Source organism: Rhea pennata, chromosome 3 (genome assembly GCF_028389875.1).
Source record: "Rhea pennata isolate bPtePen1 chromosome 3, bPtePen1.pri, whole genome shotgun sequence".
NCBI lineage: Eukaryota > Metazoa > Chordata > Aves > Rheiformes > Rheidae > Rhea > Rhea pennata.
This window is the reverse complement of record NC_084665.1, coordinates 102,958,267-102,981,434: the sequence shown is the minus strand read 5'-3', so window position 1 is coordinate 102,981,434 and position 23,168 is coordinate 102,958,267. Positions and strand designations below refer to the sequence as shown.

The following is a 23,168-nucleotide window of genomic DNA, read 5'->3' as shown; positions in this document are numbered from 1 at the left end:
AACACCTGCAGAAATCCAAATTTATGTGTTTTCATGTCAGACTGGATCTCCTGTAAATTAGCTTTTATCTATAAATTTACTCTTAGACCCCCTGAAATTTCTTAAATAGGATCCAGTCTCTGAGTACTCCAAACACTAGAGTTAATATCTAGAGTAAATGACTGAAGTAATGGCTATCAGCTCAGACAACTGTATAAGCAGTGTTACAATGCCCTGGTCTCTAAAATTGTACAGGCCAGTCTCCTGATGTAGGCTTGCCACAGTAGGCCCCAATGTATTGCCAAGGAAACCAAAAATCCATGTGGTCACACAGAAAGATATCGTTTCTTTAGAAATTCCTGGATTTGCAATGTTATAATGTCTTTTTCACCTGTAAGGTATATGGCAAATGTTTTCTGATTAAAAAAAAAAAAAAAAAAAAAAAAAAAAGTGTCCTCTAAATAAACAGCAAATAACTTCACAATTAGAAAGAACATTTAGAGACAGCTCCAGGGATGACTTTTTGTCATAGGGTGCTGAAGTTATTCCTACAGACAGGCCACCTGGGTGCCCATCAGTATCTAGTGACAGGAGCTGTTGGTATTGATCAGTCTGCAGGCTGACTGGCAGAAGGCTAAAGGAGTGGCTAAGGCTGGAGAGGACCGGCTCTGCACAGATCTCCTAACTGTCAGGAATACGCACAGCTAGGAAAGGATTAGCACCAGCTTCACCATCTTATGGCAAGTGTGTGTGACCTCTCACACATCTCTGAGGCACACTAGATGCTACTGCACCTGTCAGTTATAAATTACTGGATGGTATTGCATCTTTGTCAACATATCTCCAGAAAGTGTTCCCAACAGCAACACTACTGTGTCACGGGAAAGCACCATTTCCAGCAGTGATGACATTATCTCTAAACAATAGCAGCTGTTTAAATTTATTAAGAGCCTTATCAAATATCTACATTTCATTTCTCTGAGCAGGGCATGGATAAGTCCTCAGAGAATATTTCATGCCCCTTGAAAATGATGTTTAAGGATTTAAATAGTGCTAAAAGTTCCTCAAATTTGACATAAACTTGCCTGAAGATCACAAAAAAGTGAGTACAGGTTTGGGAGATGTTGGGTGTCCTGGGTGTCAATACCCACACAAAACACTCCCAGCAGATATTTAACAGCTAGTCTGATGAGGCCTGAAATTAGTGTCTGAAACTGAATTTTACAGAAAATTAAGATATCTGGTTACCAAATTAGAGGTTCTGTTATCATAGGAATGCTGATGAAAGAGCTAAAGCCAAACTGATTTCTCTTTTCTTAGCAAAGGAATCTATTTTTTATGCATCAGCCAGAAGCAGTACTAATTTAAAATTCTTTACCTTCAAACCCTAATAGCAATCTTTAGTTTTAAAATGTTTTTATGCAATTAATATGGCTTTTAAGTCCAGTGCACTCAGTGAAGCAGATAAAGACATAAATTTGAGAGTTGCTTTCAAGAAATGATGCATCTGCAAAGTAAAATCAGAGAGAAGGAAGAGTATTGTATTCTGAAATAAAATCTCACTTATTAACTATTGAATCTCTTTCATATGATCTACTAATAGAAATTCTTATTTAGTCTCTAAATTGATGAAACTACAATTGAAATAAAATGTTATGTTTCCTCTGAGTTTTATACTCAGTCTTCCTTCTCGTAATTTATTATGGATCTCAAAAACAGTCCTTTTTTATGTATTTGTGGACTGATGTCATTTATAACTGTGGCTGATGCTATAGTACTGGAGTAAAGTCAATACAATTTTGTGACATAGCAACTTTGAAAACTTAAAAATTAAAGTTAAATTTTCAGTAGTAAAATTCAGGAAAAGTTTTATTTTATTAAAAAGAGAATCACCAACTTATTTGAAATGATAGATAAGCTGCAATAAATTAAATTGTTACAACCCAAACATAAATGAAAAAGGTCAATACAATATCTATTGTACGAAATAGTCATTATATTCTGTTTTTACAGTGTTGCTCATTTATTTCGCAAGTATATCTACTGCCCAGACTACTGACTGTGGGCGTTTGAAGGAACAATGTATAAATGATGCAAATGGATGTGAGAGTGTCTGGAGTGTCGTGGAAGATGTCTGCAATATTTCAGGTAATTCTTTATCGTGCACACAGAAGTATTTTGAGTTGGTGAATGGCTGCATATTCATAGTGTAACATAATGTTGCTGAGGTGACTGAATGAAATTGGTGAGATTTCAAAGAGCAAAGGACAGCAGCAGGAAGCCAACTTCTGAAATCCTGAGTGCTACCTTCAGGAGCAGTCACAATGTCCAAACTTTAATGCAATAAATTGCATTTCTGGAATGTAACTGAAGGCAAAATCTAAGCCAAGTTGACAAGTGGAATTCAGTGGAAATTATGCTCTTTTGGGATCCTATTATGCAAAGCCAGCATTTAACACTGTATATTCTGAACTAGGAAAATCTGCCCCCACCCCAAAAAAGCTCCGGAACAGCAGAGGAGCTGATTTTGTATCATACCTGAGGCAGGTTACTTAGAATAATTTTTTGAAATAACTTTAGAATAAGAAACCAACCAAATAAAACATGCCTCCAAGAAAGTTGTAGGGAGGTATATTGTATTTGTCCAGTGAGTAGTACCTGTATGTCAGTGATCCACATCCAGGGAATATTGGTACAGTAAATTGCAAATTATACTATTAATCCTTCACTGGTTAAACAGATTCTCACATAAATGAAAGCAGAAAATCAGTCTCCCCATCTTTTCATTGCTATTCTAGTAAAGTATGATTACATTTTAAGTAGGGGAAGACCAAGTATTATTAGTTTGACCTGAAACTCATCCTAATTCCTACTGTAGGAAAAAATATTCTTTTTTCCAACAGCCTGTTGTCTTCTTGAACCCATCACATAAAATTTCTTGGGTATTAATCATCATTTCTCCCTTCCTTTAAATCTCCCCAAGACCTTGTTATTAAATTTTGAGCATTCACTCTCCCATGCTGTACTGTGCATGTGGAAGTGTAAAGAGTGGCTAGGTAGAGCTGTGTCGTTAGAAGGAGCCTGTAATGACTCCTTTGCTGACCAAGAAATGTCAAGGGCTACATCAGTACTGGTAAATAAACAGGGCTGGGGACTATTTTCTGGCTCTGGGACATCATGTACATACAGCTAGACTTTCCTACCCTAAGGCTGGCTGCACAAAACTGCTTTCTGGTAGTGGTACCAGACCCAAGCTATTTTCTCAACCATGACAAAGCAGTAACTGGAGAGTGCTAGTTTCCTCAGTCCAGACCAGGTACCATGCAAAAATACAGCAGTATAAACACAGTCATTTGCCATTGGCCTAGCCCAAGCCTTATTCATAAATGTTGCCAAAGGGATTTAGAGACAGTACTGTCACTTCTAACAACTTAATCCCAAAATGTAGATTCTCAGTCACTGAGAATCACTGAAATATCTACATTTCCTGGACATCTAAATGTCCATGGAAGCCTCCCTTTGCCTTATATTCATACTACCTGGACAAAACTATCCATGTCCTGATGCCATAATCTGTTCTCAGCTGCACTAGAGTTCATTTTATGAACTGTCTAACTTGACTTCTGAGCCCAGTCTCATATTTGGTCTGTATGGAGAATCCAGGCAGGAGAAGACACTGCCTGACTCCATGCTTAGTAGCCCGTCTGCAAGAACGTGCACTGCAGTGTAAACTACCTGAACTCCTCAGTCTGTTGGATTTACTGCAGGGGTTTGAACCCAGGTCTCCCAGGTCACAAGAGAACATTTAAAATACAGCAGAAAATTCTCTGCACATTCCTTCTTAGCGTCTGCTGTTCTGAATATGTATATGTTTTGCCTAGAATGTCTGAAAACTCTTAAAAACATTAAGAGTAAATGAAAAAGACTAACTGTAGTGATTATGACAGTCCACAAAGGAACTAAGTTTCAGCTCATGTTCTACTGAGTCCTTAAATATTTTATATAAACTGAAGAGTTTCAAAAGATATGGTTGGTATTGAAAGAAAGTAATGGAATATCCAGTACTTTCAAGGTCAAGATACTCACCTAAAGATGAGATCTCCAGACACAACTCTCTTCTGTACTTCAGAGGAAAAAGTTGAATCTGTATCCCTCACATCCTTCACAAAGGCATTAGCACCGAGTCTGCTTGACATAATAGGCTGTGACCAGGTGAAGTGACCCAGCACGATGAGTGCTGCCGATTCCCTTATACTCCATTTCCCTCACATGTTGTCCTGTGTCCTACGTGCTTATTCACTGGTATTAACGGTATTTTTAACTGGGTCAGAGAAACCTTCAGAAAATAAATTCTTGAGACTGGTTGGCAGTTTTTTGCATCTGTATATTTCCTGATAGCAGCCTTTGCAAGGATTGCCCAGCATTGTAGGACAGTCAGATATTTATTCTCTTAGGTCTGGAAAAAAAGTATTATAAATGTAGTTACCGTGTACCATGGCCCCAGAGGGGATAAGCACGCAGTCAGACAGCTGATGGTATTTCTCAGAGAATCCACTGGAACAGAAACAGAAAAATAGTATTAATAAGAACAAAGTTATGCCATCAGTCAAGAGTCAAGATGAAAAGCGCTGATGAGCTGTATGAATGGAAGAGGCTTCCTGAGAGTACAGCATGAGCTTATAGGTTGGTGGCAAACAGGGCAAATATTCCTTTTGCTATGCTCTTTGCAAAAAGCTATAAATGGATTACAGTTACTCTCCTACTCCATAGTACAAGTTTGATAGCTCTGTCCCTCAGATTGTAACCTCAGTGTTGAATGTAAGCATTACGATGACCTCTGTGTTTTATTCTTCAGAGCAGGTCTGGGAATACTCCCTGAAACAATTCCTAAGTCCTTTCTCCGTCAAACTGTTTATCAATGCTCTACTAATGCAGCAGCTTTTTCAGAATCTCAATTTATAGTTTTCTAAGACCTTCCTCTACATTCTTTTCTGTGCCATGATTTAATGAAAAAGAGGTTGAAGCATCTCTGAAACCACTTCCAGGCCAGGACTGGAAAAGGATAAAATATTTAATTTTGACAGAATCAAAATTTTTCATTCTAAAAATGAACTCAGCGTTCAAATTTCCAGTATTGCATAATGAAGGATTTTAGGTTTGATTTGAGGGTTGCTTTTATTGTTTTTACTGTTTTTATTTATTTATTTATTTTGTTTCATGAGAAATGGAAAACGTTGAGGCCTTGTCCAAGCCCAATAATGCATTTTCTTAATTTTTCAGAAGTGGAACATCTTCATTCCAAAAAATTCTCAAGTTGCTATCAAATATTAATGAATCACATTGTGAACTATATTTGAAAGTAGAGTTTACTTTTCACAGAATCACAGAATAACAGAATGAGGTTGGAAGGGGCCTCTGGAGATTTCTAGATCAACCTCCTTGCTCACAACAGGTAAACTAGAGCAGGTGGTCCAAGACTAAGTCCAGATGAGTTTTGAATATTTTCAAGGATGAAGACTCCACAACATCCCTAGGAAAAATCTGTTTGATCACCTTCACAATAAAAAAGTCTTTTCTCATGTTTAAACCAAACTTTTGTATTTCAGTGTATGCTCATTGCTCCTTGTCCTGTCACTGGGTAACACTGAGGGGAGTTTGGCTCCACTTTGTCCATTCCCCCCATCAAGTATTTATACACATTTATAAGACCTCCTTGAACATTCCCCAAGTCTCTCAGCCTCTCCTCATATGTCAGATGCTCTAGACCCTTCATTACATTTGTGGGCCTTTGCTGGACTCAGTCCTGTATGTTCATGTCTTTCCTGTACTGGAGAGCCCAGAACTGGATCCAGCAGTCCATATGTGGTCTCATCAGGGCTGGGTAGAGGGGAAAACGCAGTACTTAAGTCTGCAATCTTCAGATGCAATTCCCACTGAGATGACTGAAGTGCTGACTATGCAAGAAGAAAGATTATTACCCTGGAAGTGCCAGCATCTACTCTGTCCTGAATCTGTTTGTGGTCATATGTGCACAAATTATGTACATATAAATAAATCACATAATGAATAATGGCTGCCAAGCATTAAGACAGAGGGTATTTTTCGTAAATGCCTTGGTAGCATATTTGTTAGCTAAAATATATTACCTAGAACTAATCAACGATACAGCAACAATAATTGAAAACCAGCAATAAAATGTTTTCTGCTGTTCATCACAGCTGAATCAACACGGTGTACAAACAGACCAATACTGATAATAGGTTATTTCCACACTGCTTTTAAGAGGCCAGGCAAGGGAACTCTATAAATCTGATGTGCTTCCTGATTCTGTCTATGCCCTTTGAATGTTCATAGCCCCACAACCTTTACATCCCAACCCCTGGTTGTCACATGCTGTAATTCAGCGCAGCATGTTCGCAATGCATAAGGGCATTCTCAACACAGACAGTGTGGCTGACTAATGAATGCAAAATATTAGTGCCATAAAGGTAAATGAGTTAAGTGAGGCTGGACTGAGTAAAAGATACTCGGATCATTGTTTCTTCTTTTGCCACCTCTACCTGCTTCTACCCTTGAAATGTGCTGAAGCCCATGAGAGAGATACTCATATTTTGTAAATTAGCTAATTTTTATCCAAGACCTTTCTGACTTTTATTGCTCTTTCTACCCCTGAAAGTCCTCCCTCTGAAGTTCTCTCCTGAAATTTATTTACTATCCCTTACTCATGGGATAAAATATAAGACAAAATATCCACTCACCTACCTGCAAAGACCTCTACAGTTCTCATAGTTCCAATGTCATGATATACTTTCAACTCTATTTTTACCATCAGGGAGTCTCCTTTGTCTGTGATCTTCAGTGGCTCCTTCTGAGCTCCTTGTAAGCTCCTTGGCTAAAAGGAAGGAAAAGAAACATGAGGGCTAAGGTCAGGATCTTGATTCCTTTCTAGAGATGCATATGGCAAGTCGCAGATGGAATTGGAGAGAGACAAGAAAGCCTAGACATCATGACTTCCTCCTGTTGGTGGTATAAGATGTGAAGTGGGAGCAGACTAGGAGTTGTAATTCTTGCTAGGTTGGAAGATCGCCTGTAGCAGTGCCCAATATGTCACAAACTCTCCTTAGCTAGCAAGAGCAATTGGTGCAAGGGCAATGCAGACACTGGTTGAAAATGGACTTTGGGGTGGTAGAATGGGGACATGCACATTCAAATAATTAATCTCCGTTCCTTCAGGCACAGGCAAAATGCACTATTTTGCTTGCAGACCTTTGCCTAGATTGTCTTCTACTGCTCTTCATGTTAATATTGCATAAATGATATTAAAAGTCTGTCAGTGGCAGGTCACGTTAAATCCTGTCAGTGGCAATGATGACACATGACTGTTAACTTTGAATGTTACTAGAGCACATGACTTCCACTGTACCACACTGGCCACCTGAGAAGCAGTGAGGTAGGAAGCCAGACATCACCTTTGATGGGGCAGAAAGAATAGCATACGCTTTTTGTTGGTTAAAACTGACCCTTATGCTGCCTCACAAGCAACCTGGATCTTTCGAGCCACATATTCCTATTGCTACGTATTTTAACGTAATTAATACTCCTGAGGCAAAGAGAGAAATATGCAGATCTGGGGAGCTGCACACCTGTTTTGACAAAGTAGACTATACTTTTCACAAAATATTTTTTTTTCAATAGTAATAAACTACTTCTTACATAACTTTCTTAACTCACTAGTAAGTTCCTTGAGTAATAATAGATAGCAAAATATTTCTAAAACTATTTAGTCCGTAAAGTACAAGGTCGATTCATTTATCCAGTTAATTTAACCTCTTTATTTTTTACTATTCACGACAGTCTACATGAGTGTCTCTGTCACTGAGTCCAAGTGCACATGCAAGCAACTGGCTTGAAGCTGGAGGGGCAAACTAAGGCTCTGCATTTTTTGTGTTAATATTCTAGGTTAACTTCTCCAATATTTTTATAAAAATCAGAATATCCACTTCTTGGGGCACTTCAGATTGTTATCATAGCCAAACTTAGGTAGTAACCTTGTTCTACAGGGAAAATCATTAGAGCTCTATGGGTATATCTAAGTGACCAGACATTTGTAGGCTTGCGTCGTCCTCAGATGAGCTGTGGGTCTGAACCAGAGATGCTTTGTCTTAGCACGCAGTTAGCACTACCGTTATTGTGGGACTGCGTGCGTACTCCTACATCCCATCTCTTACCTGTTATGTGGAGCTGTGATTACCAGCCTCAGAGCCAGACACCTAATTTCTCGACCGGCCGGCCAAAGGTGAGGCAAAGATGCCTCAGTCCGGGATGTGCCCACGGATTCTGACGCATCTTTTTTGGCTTGAACTCTGTGCCTCGCCTACCTAGAAAAAAGGTGTGGTTGCAGATCAACACTAGCTGTTCTCTTACATGCTTCACTGCTGTGCAGTGCTGGTTTTATCTGCGTAACCGATGTCCACTGAGGAGGAACGCTATTTCTTTCACCCCACGGCTGTCCTGCCTATTTCTGATTGTCCATTTGCAGCAAGCAACTCACTTCTCACACGTTCAACTAAAGCAGTCTCAAAACGCAGTTTTATTGCTCCCCGGTTCTCTTTCCTTGTGGGGTATTTCTCTCAGTGAGATTCAGCAAAGCAGTGTATGCTGCCCTACCTCACTGTAGACCCTAGTGAATACGGTCCCTTAAATGAACTATCTTATAAACCAAAAGTGCACTAATTCTGTTTAATTGTTGTCAAAAGTAATTATTTTAAGCTTTTATGTGCTTTAGAAATGCAAACTGAGACAGATATCCTGGCAAGGGGTCAGCTTGAATAAAAGAAAACAATGTTGTACCCACATCTTTATTACATCACTCTGAATATTATCTTAAAATTGTGAATTATTACACATTTTCAAATAAAGTTAAGTCCAAACCATCTTCTCTTGGAAAAGGATATTATTTTTGTGCTTAAATTGAATTGTTTTATGTAACCTTATCCCTTAAGCATCCATAAACATTATTATATTTTTAACTGTGAGTTCTAGCTGATAGCTGCAAGCCTGAAGACGTCGTTGGCTGTAATAGAATCATCCAGGTCCTGGCTGATGAATATCCAGTATTTAAAAACTGTGTCTGCACTTCAGATGGTTTCTGTAGCATCACAACACTGCTTGAGAAACAGTGCAGCATTAATAAAGGTAATTAATTAAAGATGATGACTTCATTATGCAGAACAAAACAAAACTATAACTTCTTAACTCTCATTTTAATTGAACTTGTTTCTTTACATATTTCTCAAACCTAATAATTTCCTGAAAGAATTGCAAAGTTTTGTTTTGTCTTTTCTGTGACATTCATGTTCCAATATACATATGAAAGTGATGTCATCTTTGTTAAAAAAAATCAAGGAAAATCAGAAGGCATTTGAGAAATTCGGATGGTTTACAAAGCTCTTGCTCAATTCAGAGGAAAGTAAGAGTGAAAATATTATGTGTGTTAAGAGCTACTTGCCCAAGGAAACTCAAGCACCTCTGAGTGTATGCTGTGTATGGAGACATGCACGTTCAGCCACCTTGTGAAGGAGAGTGTGAGTACCTGGGGCTGCACAGCCCTGTCACTGTGTCCCACTGTGTTACTGGAACCTATTCACTATATCTACTAAAGGTTAATGGATGTGGGAAATACTATTACTAGCTTTATAAAGTTGTACTTACTACATAAAATACAATCATTTCCTTAAAATTCCATTATAGTCACTGCACCCAGACCCCTTTTTTATTTAATTATGAGAACTTTTTTTCTCTTGAGAAAGCTTATTTCTACAAATAAGAACCACTCAGAAAGGCTTTTAGTTTCTGATCCAGTGTCTCCTTGAGTAATGATTAGAGAATCTGACATAAAAGAAGCGAAAACAACCAGCGAATTAGAGTCTGGAAAGTGAGCACAGAGGCTGTTCCTCCACTCTAAGGTATCTTTCCGCACAGCATCAATCAGTGTATGTCATCAAGTAGTAAAATATATGGCTTTATCACAGAGGATATAATAGCATCCTGTTCTGAAACTCCTTGCCCTAGACAGGAATAGTGGGTATCTAAAGCCTGATGTCAATGTCATTGAACCAGTTGCTTTTGCTTCTTGCAAATGGAAGTAATTTTATATTTTTTGTTGATTAAACATGATTGCATTTCTTGCTGGTATAATAAAAATGTTAAATTAAATTGCACCATTACCAGGTTTGCCTATAAATGAAGCACTACATAGCTTGTAGTGTTGGTAGATACTTTCAGGAGTAATTCTGCCTGTCTATATTAAATATGTACTTTACACATAATGAACCATCCTCTGGAATTGCCTTTTTCTCCTTGAAGACTATAGAGTGAATCCAGAAGATAATCATGATATGTCCAATCTGTAGGTGGCTAAAATTATGTGAGATGAATCTCTTTATACAGTAATTTCAGTGAGGGTTTCTCAATTTAGGGTTAGCAGTTGAATTGCTGAACTAGACTGTATGATGCACACACTAGGACACAGTAAGCAGGAGAAAGGTTCATTACTCTGCAAGGATCTGAAATTATTATGTATTTACATACCCTTGAATTTAGTCATGGCGTAGTTATGGCTGTTTAATTCGTTTTATTGCATTAAGACAATCATTCTTTTCCTAAATTTGTTTCGAGGTGACCGGGAGAGAGTGATGATATTTTGTCTTCTGTTTGACTTTTATCTTTGTTTGCACCTATTTATACAGAATATTTGGATACTTCCTCAAGATCAGATACTGAACTGAGTTTCAGGCAACACAGAACTCCCAAACACCAAAGACACCCAGATGAGTTAGAGAATGACTGCAATACTGCAAAGCAAAGCTGCCAAGAGGACCCTTACTGTTTTTTAGCATATAAGAACTTCCAGCGAGTTTGCCAGGCAGAAATGGCAAAATGCAGGGTCCAGATGGCCACGCAGCAGTGTTTGTCAGCATGGAAAGAGCTGAGGAAAACAGCACTGGGAAAGTGCAAGTGCTCAGAGCCACTTCAAAAGAGATGTGTTAAAATATGGAAGGAAATATTTAACAACCCCTGCTTACAATACTCTCAAGAGAATCGAGCTTCAGCATCTAGTGAAGATGATGATGATGATGATGAAGAAAATCAGGACTCCGACACAGGTTAGTGCTGTTCCAGGAGTCTGAACCCCTTCATACATACAATAAATTCCACATGTCTGTGAAACAGCTTTTTTGATCTTTTGCGGTTTAACGTTGGAAATAAGTAGATTTATTTAGATACAAATAAATAATCTGATAGTGACATGACAACCTGAATGCAAATAATATTTTCCTTCAATATGTTAGTTTGAGACAACCTGGTCCCAATCAGTGCCTTTGAGTATTTTATAACTAGAAATAATAGTAATAAAACCAATAACAACAATTTGGTAATAATAGTGATTCACTGCCTGCATTGGCTTTAAAATATGATATGTGGTTGAAATTTAAAAATTGGTATATTGATGTGCATATTAAGGTCTCTGGACTTTATTTATTCGCAAGAAAGCTGATTTTATACTATGTTAAGCATCTCTAGAAACTTCTTGTGATCATCTCAAAAGATCACTTCAAAATCCATGAATGTATGTACAACATTTTAAAGTTTATGAACAAGCTGGCGGTTTCTATCTATCAAACTAATATTTTTTATTCTTGTTTATTTTTATTACTGACTCTGCCAGCTTCTCATCCAGTATTTTACAGTCCAGAACTATCATTGCTGCCTAAGCCTATAACCATATCTTTTTGTTCTAGATAATGTTGGTATGGAAGCAAAATTACAATGGAATTTGTCTGCTCTCTCCAAGCAAGGTAATTCTGAATTTATTTATGAATCCTGATAGCTGATTTTAGCTCTGTTTTAAGATAATGACCAGTTTATCTCCATCCAAATTAAAGTGAATAGTTTAAATCCCAATTACTAAAGATCAGGGAAGCAATAGATCCCAAAATATTTTCAGTTAAGCTTCTGCATATGTAAGAATCTCAGAACTGATAGGTAATGGTCCTGATCCTGGTAGATTTACAGAGGTAAAACTTTACCCCAGTTTAAGGTCCAAATTACCTAGGTCTTTCTGAAAGGTTTCTAGCATAGAGGTATACCTGAACTAGCTTTAAGAATGCAGAAATGTCATTTATGTTATATTCTTCATTAGTTATTGTGGAGCATAATTTAAGATTGAATTTTGGAGATTTCAGCAGTTTAAAGTATCCATTAGCCACTAGCATTCTAGAAACCACTACACCAAAGGAACTTTCCCCTTGCCACTTTTCACTTTCTTCTCTCCATTTCACCTGTCAGGGACAGAAAACTGCAGGAAGGTTCCTTAAGGAGCCAAAGAAGGGGGAATTTTGAAGAATGTGCAATGGACTTTAAAGACACAATGTTGGAAAAGGTGGATCAGAGTTTTGGGGAGTCAAACTTTCTTTAACGGGAATATTGAAGGCAAAACGACTGCATATCATCACTTGAGATAGGCTTTCTTATGATTACATTTTAAAAATCATTATTCTTTTTAGAATACACAGCAAACAGAACCTGTTTGGATGTGAACAAAGAGTGCATTGAAGATGAAGTATGTAACAAGCAGTTGTCCCTATACCTAAAAGTTTGCTCAGTAAATAAAAAATGCAACATGAAAGAATGTCAAGGAGCCATAAGGTTCTTCTATCAAAACATGCCTACTGAAGTTGCTCAAACCATGACCTTTTGTGATTGTATCCATCCTGATGAATCTTGCCACACAGCTAAAGAACTTCTTCATGGCAAGCCCTGTGCGGTGACTGCAGTTCCTACCCCATCGTGTCTAAATGTGATTCATGTATGTGAAGAGGATGACTTGTGCAGGTAAGTATAAGAAAGTTTACTTTTCCTATGTTTTGCCTGGTAATGTGCATGAGAAAAAAGATTTCTTCAAATAATTGTATTTATTTATACATATATACATATACATATATATATGTGCTGTGTCTCATCTATAGTAAAATGTTTTTCTGTGCTGCATCTATTCTATATTATTACTTGTATCTGACATGTGCAAAAAACATATTTTATGGATGCAAATATTGGAAAGTTTGCTATCTTTATACTTCAATGCTGATATACCAGTTAACTGAGAGTCTTGGAGCCCAGTTCTAAGCACATCTTCACATGTAGTATCACCATTTATTTTTTGGTCAAGACCTGATAACCATCTTGTGACAGTGCTCCAAACTATTCAGATTTCCAAGGTATGTTCTAAAATTCTAAAAATTTTTGTTGTAAATTTCTTTTTCTCTGATAGTAGATAAAGTCAAGAGGAAACAGACTGCAACTGATATTTCCAGAATACCTCCTATTCGTTCTGTTGTTGTTATTAATAGAATCCAGATGTTATTAACAGCAGAAAGCTAATCTCACAACACGTGCACTTTTTCACCCGCACAGCTCTTTCACATGCTCGCACATCCCTTCGATACCTGTTAAAGCAACAGTTGCGAGGCCGCCTCCAACTGTGAACTCATAGAAGTAGGGTTGTACTGGTGGGCCAGTGGCTTCCAGACAGATGTTAAATATCTCAGAGGGTCCTGTATTTCCTCAAGTGTGGATATATAAACCTGTAGCCGCCGGCTGCACGCTGCAGCCGCGGCCGTCGAGGGCGCAGTCCGAGCTTCACAAGCTGCTGTGGATGCCAGAGCGCAGGAGCATTTCTTGGAGGCTCAACAACTCTCCAGTGCTCGTCAGCCCTTAGGAAACTGTCATGTCGCCTTGCTACTTTTCCACCCTTTGACGTGTTGTTTACTGGTAATGATTCCTCCATCCAAACCCGTAGACCAAAACCTACCTAACCTCTTCACAGACTCACATGAAGAAGGGGGCGTCTGTGGCACCTTGCCCGAGAGAGGCAGCAACCACACAATGTTTGCATGAACTTCTTCTCCACCCAAATGTGCTTAGATTTTATTAGGTTAACTTAATTTTAACAGTCAAAAAGCTAGGTTATCTATCACTTCACGCAGACATTAGCAATTCCTTAAAGCCTGTTCTCATCTGAAAAGTGACTAGAAAATGGCATTTTCACTTGTATGTCTATCATAACTGTCTGTATTAACCGTGGTAATTTTCCAAGTAAAATAAAAAGGTTCTTTTTCAACTCAGGTCTGCAATTTAATACTGGCTTTTCTTCTGCCTGTGTTTGATGACTCTTAACACCATTTTTGCTGGACAAATTATGTTGTTAGATATTTTCATTACCACTTTCTTCAGATAACACCTGCCAGGCTGAACCTTTCCCCTCTAGCAGTTTACACAAATTGTGCAGCAGACTGGGCAAAGTTTGTGGGGTTAAAGTAATTACCTGCTCCATCCGAGAACCTGACCCTTTGTATCTAACTGTTGTACACCCTGCTCGGCCTCTTTGTAATACTTACTTTTTGTTCTTTTCTACCCAGGCTGACTGGCATGAGAAAAACTCTGTTGCTAGTCTGAAACATTCATAGACCATCGAGGTCGTGAAGAATAACGTAGGCTTCAGATCTTGTTTTGTTTTAGCAAACGTGCAATAGGATTGGTCCCTACTCACAGTTCAACTAGATTGCCGACCTTTGTGGCTGGCCAGTTACCTCACTTAAGTTTTCAGTGTGGTCATTGGATCCCATGCGGATTAGGCCTGAAGTTTACCTCGTAACTGGGCTTAAATTAATCTTCAGTAAATAAACCGAGAGGCCAAGAGACACTTTCAATACTGCGCAAGCTGTTCAGATTGACGTCAGTGGGAATTGCCCCCTTTTTATCAGCAAGATTTGGGCTACAAATGTATGTCTGTGCATGTGCATGTGAGCACATGTAATATAATGGAGACTTGCTGAATTACCCGTTATTTTGAGAGCATTAATATTTCCTGGCATTGACAATAAGTGGACATAATTAGTAAAATTGCTCTGTGAAATATGGCTAGCTATATCTATAAATTAGGGGATGAACAAAAATGATGCCATTAACACAGAGGTGGCATCTGCTTTGAACCCTTTGCCTGTATAAAGAAAATACTTATAAATAAGGTTCTAGCTGATATTGTAACAGTCCACATTTTCCAGTATGACTTGCTTTATAACATCTGCACAATAGCAGCACTAAATTAATAGACTAATCTTTATGACTAGAGAAGGAATATTTTAATGTATTAATATCCAATATACTACAACAATTTATTTCTATTGACCTTGAATATTTCATATAAGTGATAAATTAGTTTCTAATCAATATCTTTGGTTTTCTTAGTTAACTTTTAATAGATGTTTTTTATTGCCATACATACTGTATTAAAGACTAATTTTGTCCTATCCAAAGTGCAAATAAACTGAAATCATTTGAGACTACTGAGCTGGGAACGATATTAATCCTTCCTGTAACTCATCTCCATTATCAATTAATTTTTAAAGTCTAATTTGTGTAGTTGAATTTCTAATTTATCCAGATTTTTGGACATTTTGCATTTTGTTAGTATTCTGGGTTTTTTAGCACTGAATGTAGATTATTTTATGTCAAATAAATATTCATTCTTCCCATCACACTACCCAACAAACTTATCTAGTAGAAAGCACATGTTTTGGTTTTATCGTGATGATCGATTTTATTCCTTTACCCACGCTCGTTCCTTCTCTGAGTATCTGAGATTGCCAGGACTCACTCTGATTTTTATTGGACTCTGGGAAAATTCTCCACAGGTGCTGATTTGAAGTACAGTTGTTTTTTCTCAAAAACTTTTTGAATAAAATTTGTATTTTCTTCAAATTGCAATTTTGCAGTTTCATTGAAATCAATCAGGGGTAAATTGGAGCAGGATTTAGGTTGGCTGCCATTGAATACCATGATTATCAGAGTTTAAATGGCACCTTTGGAGGAATTCTCCTTTTCTGATTATCCTTGAATGCCTTTTTTGTGAAATCATAAAGTTTTTAAACTGTTATTATGTATTTCTTTTTCTTTTCCACTAGGAAAAAGTACAAAACTTTTTGGTCAAAGTGCTGGAGACATGTGACAAAAAATTGCTATGATGACGAAGCTTGTCTTGAAACTTTAATCAAGGATGACATACCCTGTTCTGCAAATACCGACTGCAAGGCGGCTTACATCAGCACTTGGGGCACAATGTTGCGTGTGGAGTGTACGTGCCATAACCTGCCTCCCCCCAGAGAGTCTTTGTGCAAGCTCTTCCACCGCATACTTCATAGCAAATCCTGCTACAGTGAGTTACGTGAGTAGCACACAACATTTTAAGGAAAAATTGGTATAATGGATTATTAAAATGCTTGTTTGCACCAAATTATTTTAACAGTAACCCTGTTGATTTCATAGACTGGAAAGGTTGGAAGGGACCTCGGGAGGTCATCTAGTCCAACCCTTGGCATGGCCCATTTGGGGATTGAAGCCACGACCTTGGCATTAGCAGCACCATGCTCTAACCAACTGAGCTAAACATTTTGGCAAGGTTTATATCTGGAGTTTGTAATACAAATTGAAACAGAAATTGTATGTGTAGTTTTTTTTCTCTGGTTTGGGAAATATTTTGTATTAGTAGTAAATCAATAAAACTGCCTACATGACTCATTACATGGATTGGCTGGAATGGCCATAAAAGAATGGTTTCTGGGGTCTATAATATTATGTAATTAGAAAAGTTCCGAAGCATTTCTGCCATTGCCTTAACGTTGTACTTTGGTGCAATATTTTTACAAATAACATGGTAAACTATGTTATTTTTTTCTTTCTTTTGTTATTGGAGTCTAAATATTAGTACAGCTTACTCTGTAGGTTAGCTAACATATATTTAGGAAATTATTTAATAAATGTTAACCTTAAAAATATCTAGCATTACAAGAACAGTTCAATTCTGTTGTGAAACATAATAAAAAACAGGAGAATTAGTGGTCTTCTGTCTCCAAATAGTTTCTTAACAGAAATGAGGAAGAATACTAAACCAAACCAAGAGTTTCATAGCTTTAACCTCTGAATGCGGATCTTGTTTGCAATAAACATATTGCAACTAATGCAATAACAATGCATTAACTGTCATTTTTGAGAGTAATTTTTTATTTATTTACATATGGTGGCATGATAGATGGCAGGCCTACACATTGAATAGAGCATGGTTTTAATTTTTATGCTCAGAATATTATTGATCTTTTAGTTTCATTCATATTGAATTCGTATTTATGTATTTATCATCTACCAACAGCTACCTAAATTTCTGTGACACCATTCTAATATCATCGAAATAATGCAGGTTGCTACCAAAAGGCATTAACTCTGTGTTGAATGCAAGACGTGAAGTAAGGAATGAGACCACAAAAATGCTTTACCAGGACCTGCATTTATATCTGCCCTAGTAAATAAAGCAGAACAGGGACTTGCTTCCACCGCTGAGGCTATGGCACAGCACAGCTTGCAGTGGTGCCACTGAGCTTCCCTCCTGCCTTCTTCTTCCTCACCCCCCTCCGCCAGTGGGGATGGCTGCATCCGAAATAACTGTTGGGAAGTGGGAAGGGAGTCAGGGTTGTGCAAACGTTGGAAACGTGCCTGGGGTCCAGCTGCCTGGGAAAGTGCTGGCTGGCCCCAGCCAGAACCTCAGCTCGCTGGTAGTATGACAGCAAATTATGAGATAATTTAATAACTATTACTAATTAATAGATAGTTAACTAATGAAAACTTAAAGAATGTGGATTGATTAAAAATGAAAAGTTGGGCTCAGAAGCCCTATGCATGTTTAGCAATAGCCTTGACTGCTGAAAATAACTTCAGTGATTTAAATAGGGCTTCTGGAAGAAAAAGCTTTCATGCACAGTGAATAGAGGCTTCAGGATCTGGCCCTCAGTAAAAACCCTGGGATTAACTCGGAGGAACTACGCTTTCTCAGAATTATTCAAGTCTTTTATGTGCTAAACCAGCTATTTATTTTTGTTAAATATAAAAGTCGTTGCCAAATCCCACTTTAACAGGGAATTATTAGTGCAATGAATGGCAGCATGGGTGCCTTCATTAATGTTTTGGTGTGGATCAGGAATGTGCCTTTGAAGCAAATCCCCTTTCTCTCTCCACTTCCTACAGTGTGGTTCAAACCGCAGGATGGCTCCCAGGCAGGCGATTCCTTTGGATAAAATTAATCTGGAATATTCATCTGCCATATCTGCAACCCTCCAGCTACTACTCTCTGGGACCTGGTTAAAAACCAAAGTACCCCCTTCCCCCCAAATCCATGTAGGGCGGAACTCAAGTTTATTACTCAGCAATTTTGCTGTATTAATCCCTTTGGGGGACACTATTTGCTAATATACTATACTCTATGTTATTCATCTTCTATATTCTCAACTTAACTGGGGAAAAGTAACCTTTCATAATGATTTCAATGAAAGGTAACATCAGCAATGACTATTTCATAGTTCCAGCTAAAGGACCGCCATTTAAAAATCCATTGTTGTTGCATATATGCATTTCAGTGAATTAAGTAGCTATTTTTTGAATTTGGGCAGCCAGAATGTTGTCACTGATAGCTGCTTAACTTTTTCTTGTCACTCATAGAATTCAAAGGCTACCCAGAAATGAAAATGAAGTTGTTGAAACACTGACCTCAAGGTTACACTGTCGGTACTAAGTTTCAGACTCTGGCAAGAGTTTACAAATTAAATATAAACTCCCCTGGAAAAGTGATATCATAACACTTTCAGATTTAAGACTGTACTGGCTGTGGTGTTGCTGATGAGCATTATTTATTTGTTTCCTTCCTTTATGGCTGCATTTAACAATCCGAATGAGTAATCACATAATGGAGCTAATTATTTTTTACCTATAAAGCAAAAAGATGACCCTTATATCATAATAATCAAATAATTGCTCATCAGCTGTTGCCATTCCCTGAAGCAGTCTCAGGATAAAATGTTTTTATGCTGGAAACTTTCCTAACCCAATTGGGAATGAAGACAAAACGCTTGCTTGCTCCTGTGGTGCAATGAAGTTCCTGCTATTTAAATAAAAATACTTTGGGGATCTGAGGTCTTGGCTAAGTATAGGGTTGGCATCTGTTTCTCTGAGCATTTGTGTAGTGTTGTGAATCTTGTTTCTGTTTCCTCCCCCCTGCCAAATGCCCAGCCATGCTACAACTAAACTAAGAGAGATATGATTATGTTGTGCGTTGAAAGGCTGCCATGTTCAGCGCCGGTACTGTAGTTAATTAATGGTAATTATGAGATGTGAAGTGAGCGCTCTGTTGTAGAACTCATCCAAGCTCTTCTGCAAACTTGCTTGTTTGGCTGGGTGTGAAAACTTTGGAAAACTTCCACTGTCACGCTGATGGTGACTTTTTAACGCCAAAGTCTTTCTGAATGGGCAAATGCCCAGCACTGGCCACCTTTGTCTCTCCAACTGGTGTGAACAGAGCCGAACCCGGGCAGCTCTACCTTCCTGCCCACACCATCGCACCTCCCCACTGTCACACGGGACTGCCTCGCTGCAAGTGCTTGCGCCTGGGGCTCTGCAGGCGAGACTAAAGCGGGCAGCACGCTCAGCAAAAGGCAAGGCCTGCAAATGGCTGGCTGCCATGGGACAGGAGCGCGGGGTAAACTAGCATCAGCGCCGGTCTGGGTCGCAAAAGGAAAGCGAAAAAATACCAGCGACAGGAAGTAAGAGGTTACGTTTCCAAACTATCTTAACCTTGGGTTGTGCTACTGGATATCACAGAAATAGTATGTTACAAGGAGATTTCGTTCAGGGGTATTTAGATGCTCTTCCAGAATGTAGACATGATTCTTTATGTCTTATTTTCTTAATTCCTCAAGGGAATAAAAAATTGTCAGCTTGCTCCTGTTCTTGTGAGTGATCGTGCGTGTTGCATATTTTAGCCTCTTACTCTGTATACTGTTCTATTCAGGTAGACCTTTCATTGGGCCATTTTTCTATACGATGTGTATTTTCAGATACTTTCATGAAATTATGCCCACTGAGAGGAATAAGGCTTTGTAAAAGAGGCAAGGTCTAAAAATTCACTTGGCGAATCAGCTTTTTGAAGCTACTTCAAACTTTTACTCTTTCCTCCTCCTTTCTCTGTTGTTTTCCTTTTGACTTTTTACTTTTTTTTCTGTGAAATGAATTTAGTCAGTTTTGAGGCAGATAATTTTTTATTTAAAACACACTTCTTTCATAAAACAAACTACAGAGGAGATACAACTAATATTAAAAAGCAAGAACCTGTATTCAGTCATTTACTTGGTTCACTGAGTATCAGTAAACAACACTTTTAAGCAACTTCCTTTGTAAAATTCTGTGACTTCTATCAAAATAACAAAAATAATATTCATTAAGTCATCATTTTAAAAATCAGTTTTTGAATAAGTATTTTCTTTTCAATATTCAGGTCAAATCTCAATCAAGAAAAAAGATTTCCATTCGGTAAATACAGAAACACCAGGAGAAAAGTTTTCCAGAGCACAGCTGCATTCTTCTTCAATTAACGGTGAGTTTGAACGAATTGCTTCACGATTTTAACAGAAGTACACTTGAAGTTTCTCTTAGGTACGACAGGGAAGACTAAAGATTGGAGTTCTTTGGATGGGTTCAGGAAAGTGAACTCACCCTTATCTGTGGCTGCCCAATTCAACGTAACGTGGACAAGAGTTTCTACCTGTTGTCTTATGTAACTACAGAATAAAGATAATGAGACTGACCCAGTTTTACTGATAAGTGGTTTTGAAATAGATGGCTCAGAATCACTATATTATAATTGGGCAAAATTAAGCTATTAAGCCTGCCAGAGCCTGACTCTCCAAACAGTCATTAGAGAGCAGTAGTCATAGTGTGTGGTACCAGTGATTAACTTCGATGTCGCACCTACTTCTCTCTCAGCTCTCTTGACGTTTTGTGCCACAGGGGTTGCAACAACTAAATTAGGAAGCCCCAGTAAGCAGGCTGAGAAAGGTGTTGTGTCACTCTCCATCTGACGTTACCTCTTCGTGCGACACAGGGGCATGCTGTTGTGGATCGTGATATCCCACAGGTTTAATAGCTGCATCTAGTTTTATTTTCAAGCATTTACAACGCACAACTGACATAAAGCTAAAGGATATTGAAGTGCTATAAAAATTTTCTCATAGTTGGAAGAATATTAATTTTATATTTCCTTTTGAAGGGACCTTTATAGGCTGAGAACATGGGAGAGCTGATGCGTAAATACTGACTGTAATGAGAATGACCTGTTCTCCCTTACATGGAGTAGATTACGACACTCTAGACATTACTATGAATTAGTTCCAAGAAAAGTTCATACTGAGTAGCTTCTACAGTGAAAAAGTAATTCAAACTCTGTGCACATTACAAAACAAGGGATATTCTGTTACCTCTATCCTTCAGCTATCCCTGAAGTGGGCAGCCTGGGAAGTGTAAGAATAGCTTATCATGACTGGGATTCCGGAGACCTGCATGTGCATAATTAAGCATTCTTGTAACTTTAGCATTGACATTAGTTACTGAAGAATCACAAAGGTCACCTGAGTGTTCTGAGTAGGTAATGGAGAAAGTCAGGGACTGTCAGTGGAGGATCCATCCCATTTTAGGTTGTCTTTGGTTCTGGAAGCACTGCCTGCTCTTTGCTGAATACAGGAGGGGCCTGAATCTCCAGCTGGAACTTGAGTCTAATGTTTAAAAAATTAAAATTAAGGGGAAGAAATCCTGCTTTTGACTGAGAAAATGTAAGATGTGAGGTATTTTACCCCCCGACTGTTATTAACTGCATATTCTTTCAGTGGATAAAATGTACTATGCATTTTCATCAGAGATCCAGATATAAGTTTGCAAAAAGCAAGCTGCACCTAGTTAATATTGCTCCCATTGAAGTCTAAATACTTTCCAAAAACCCATCCTTGAACTCCAATAGAATTTTGGATGGCCTCAGAAAAACAAAAAGAATGATGACCAGCCTTAACTGTACAATAAAATATTCCTCCTATTGGAGCTGTCTTGTGTGCTAGCTGGAAACTCTCTTAGCTGTAAATGTCTCATAGGAAGCCAAGTCGAAGAATCTGATTCAGAATATCTACCTGATGATAAAAACCATATTGCAAATTGTTTCCTAAACTCCATTGCCAAAAATACAACCCAGTATCCTACATTTATATGCTAGTAAATGTACATTACTCCAGCAGCAAAGGGGATTATCAACTTTACAAAACATTTATCTTTACTAAAATTAAATCCCAAGCTGAATCCCAAGGAGCAGAGGCAAACAATTCAGTGGTCAATCATGGCATTTTGTGTACAAGAAGATATTTGCTGAACTTGGAAGGCAGGAGATAAAATGTGCAACTATCTTGTTCCTACATCAAAATTTCAGAAGGGTCCTTTATCAGCTTGCTTTGAAAGACAGAAGAATCTCTTTCACAAAATCAAATCGATGACTAGCTGCAGATGAACATACTTGGAAAGAAATACTATATTTCTTCAACTGTTTTTTAATTTATAAAATTCAAAAAGGAATAGGATTTTTCTCTTCTATTCAGTGGCTCTGGAAACTATGCTATTGGAAAGGGTTGTTTCTAAGTAAAAGAAGTGTTCATACTAAGTAATAAATATATATTTATATGTTTACAAAAAAAATCTTGTTCAGTGGAAAAAATATTCCACCAAAGACACTTTGGTGTGAAGGTAGTAGCCAAATAATTTGGGTAAAAGTATGAAATACTGTATTTGGATGACCAAATACGTAATCATGATGCCACCTGTTACTGCGGATTGATTGATCCACAGTGACTGTGCAGAGGCACACTCTGAGCCTGCGATAAAACCCAAGTTACTCCATTTCTTGATGAGAAAGGGGAAAGAGTAGGCACAAAAAGTTACTGCAGAGAAGCTGATGCCTGGTAACTTTATGCCCTCCAACAATGCCATAAATCAAAGGCTTTAGTTTCCTAAACATAGTTGTGAGGCTTGAAAAGGGGATTGGGCAACAAAAGCACTCAGGTGCTTTGGGAAACCTTGGGAAAACTTGCACAGGCAGTGAGGCCAGACGTGGCCTCCGGTGCGCCGGCGTGGAACGACTCCCTTTCGCCCGGGGAGCCCGATCACGCTCGGAAGCACGAGGGGGAGTGTTGGGTGCAACACCATCCAGACACAGAGGTGCC

The 23,168-nt window shown here is 38.2% G+C and overlaps 1 protein-coding gene across 1 annotated transcript in view; it reads left to right on the top strand.

Annotated features, from left to right (window-relative positions):
* Positions 1-23,168, top strand: part of GFRAL (GDNF family receptor alpha like) — a 29,310-nt gene that overhangs the window by 971 nt on the left and 5,171 nt on the right. Inside the window, exons 2-8 of the mRNA XM_062571106.1 lie at positions 1,993-2,127; positions 9,016-9,174; positions 10,728-11,144; positions 11,781-11,837; positions 12,546-12,873; positions 16,002-16,261; positions 20,411-20,509. Coding sequence (XP_062427090.1) covers positions 1,993-2,127; positions 9,016-9,174; positions 10,728-11,144; positions 11,781-11,837; positions 12,546-12,873; positions 16,002-16,261; positions 20,411-20,509 — 1,455 coding nt within the window. The remainder of the gene's footprint in view (positions 1-1,992; positions 2,128-9,015; positions 9,175-10,727; positions 11,145-11,780; positions 11,838-12,545; positions 12,874-16,001; positions 16,262-20,410; positions 20,510-23,168) is intronic.